Genomic DNA, 956 nt, shown 5'->3' with positions numbered 1-956 from the left:
GCCCCTGCCCCTGCCCCTGCCCCTGCCCCAGCCAGCCCTTCTCCCTCACTCCCCAAGGGATATGGCCTCCTGCCTCTCACAACCTGGCTACTGCCTCTCTCCCACTTAGTGTAACGGGCGCCGGGCAAAACTACTCGCCTGTGATGGCAACGAGATTGACACCATGTTCGTGGACCGGCGGGGGACAGCTGAGCCCCAGGGACAGAAACTGGTGAGAGGGAGCAGAAGGCCCAAAGAAGGAATGGGGAGAGGGCAGTCGAGGCTCTGGGGACCCCAGTCCTACAGCACTTTCCCTAAGGAACCACAGTGGGATAGTCCCATCTCCCAGCTCTACCAAAAGCCCTCTCAAATACAGGAAAACCCTGCAACAGGGACCGTTCACCACTTAGACAGAGCTCGCCACGTGCAGGGCATGCACTTAACCCTAACAGTAGCCCGGTGACGTGAGCACCACTGGCCCCATTTTACAGATGTTGAAACTGAGGCAGTGTTCCCAGGTCACAGTAAGTGGTGCCACAGGTATCTGAACCCAAGCGGCCTGGCTCCAAAGCCTCCTGCCTCCACGCAGCAGCCCTGGAAAGAGCACTACACTGGGAGTCTAGGGCGCAAGGTTCTAGTCCTGGCTCTGCTGACTGCTGTGAGGGTCCACACGAGCCCCACCATTTCGGCATCACCTGAGGCACCACAGAAACCACAGAACTGGGGCCCAGGGAGGGAGACGAGAGGCAGTCGGCACACCACACACAGAAACAGTGAAGAAACCGGTCTAGGAGAAGTAGACCTGAAAACTACCAAGGGGGAAAAAACACGTAATCCCTTTCTGAGAGAGGGCCAGCTGGTGATCCGCCGTGGAAAAAGGGAGGCTGTGCTGAGTGGCCGAGCAGGCCTTCCTCAGGCTCCTGCCGGCCCCGGCGGCCAAGCCTTTGCAGCCGCTTGGCTTTTTGCCCCGCGGGGCC

The 956-nt window shown here is 59.7% G+C and overlaps 1 protein-coding gene across 1 annotated transcript in view; it reads left to right on the top strand.

Moving 5' to 3' along the window:
- ABHD16A (abhydrolase domain containing 16A, phospholipase) overlaps positions 1 to 956 on the top strand; it is a gene marked incomplete in the record, with an annotated part of 16358 nt that overhangs the window by 11523 nt on the left and 3879 nt on the right. Inside the window, 1 exon segment of the mRNA XM_014590073.1 lies at positions 110 to 211. Within this exon segment, the coding sequence (XP_014445559.1) occupies positions 110 to 211 (102 nt within the window).

This window comes from Tupaia chinensis, unplaced genomic scaffold, assembly GCF_000334495.1.
Source record: "Tupaia chinensis unplaced genomic scaffold, TupChi_1.0 Scaffold000403_1, whole genome shotgun sequence".
Classification (NCBI taxonomy): Eukaryota; Metazoa; Chordata; class Mammalia; order Scandentia; family Tupaiidae; genus Tupaia; species Tupaia belangeri.
Note: the sequence above shows the minus strand (reverse complement) of the source record. Positions and strands in the feature narration are given on the sequence as shown.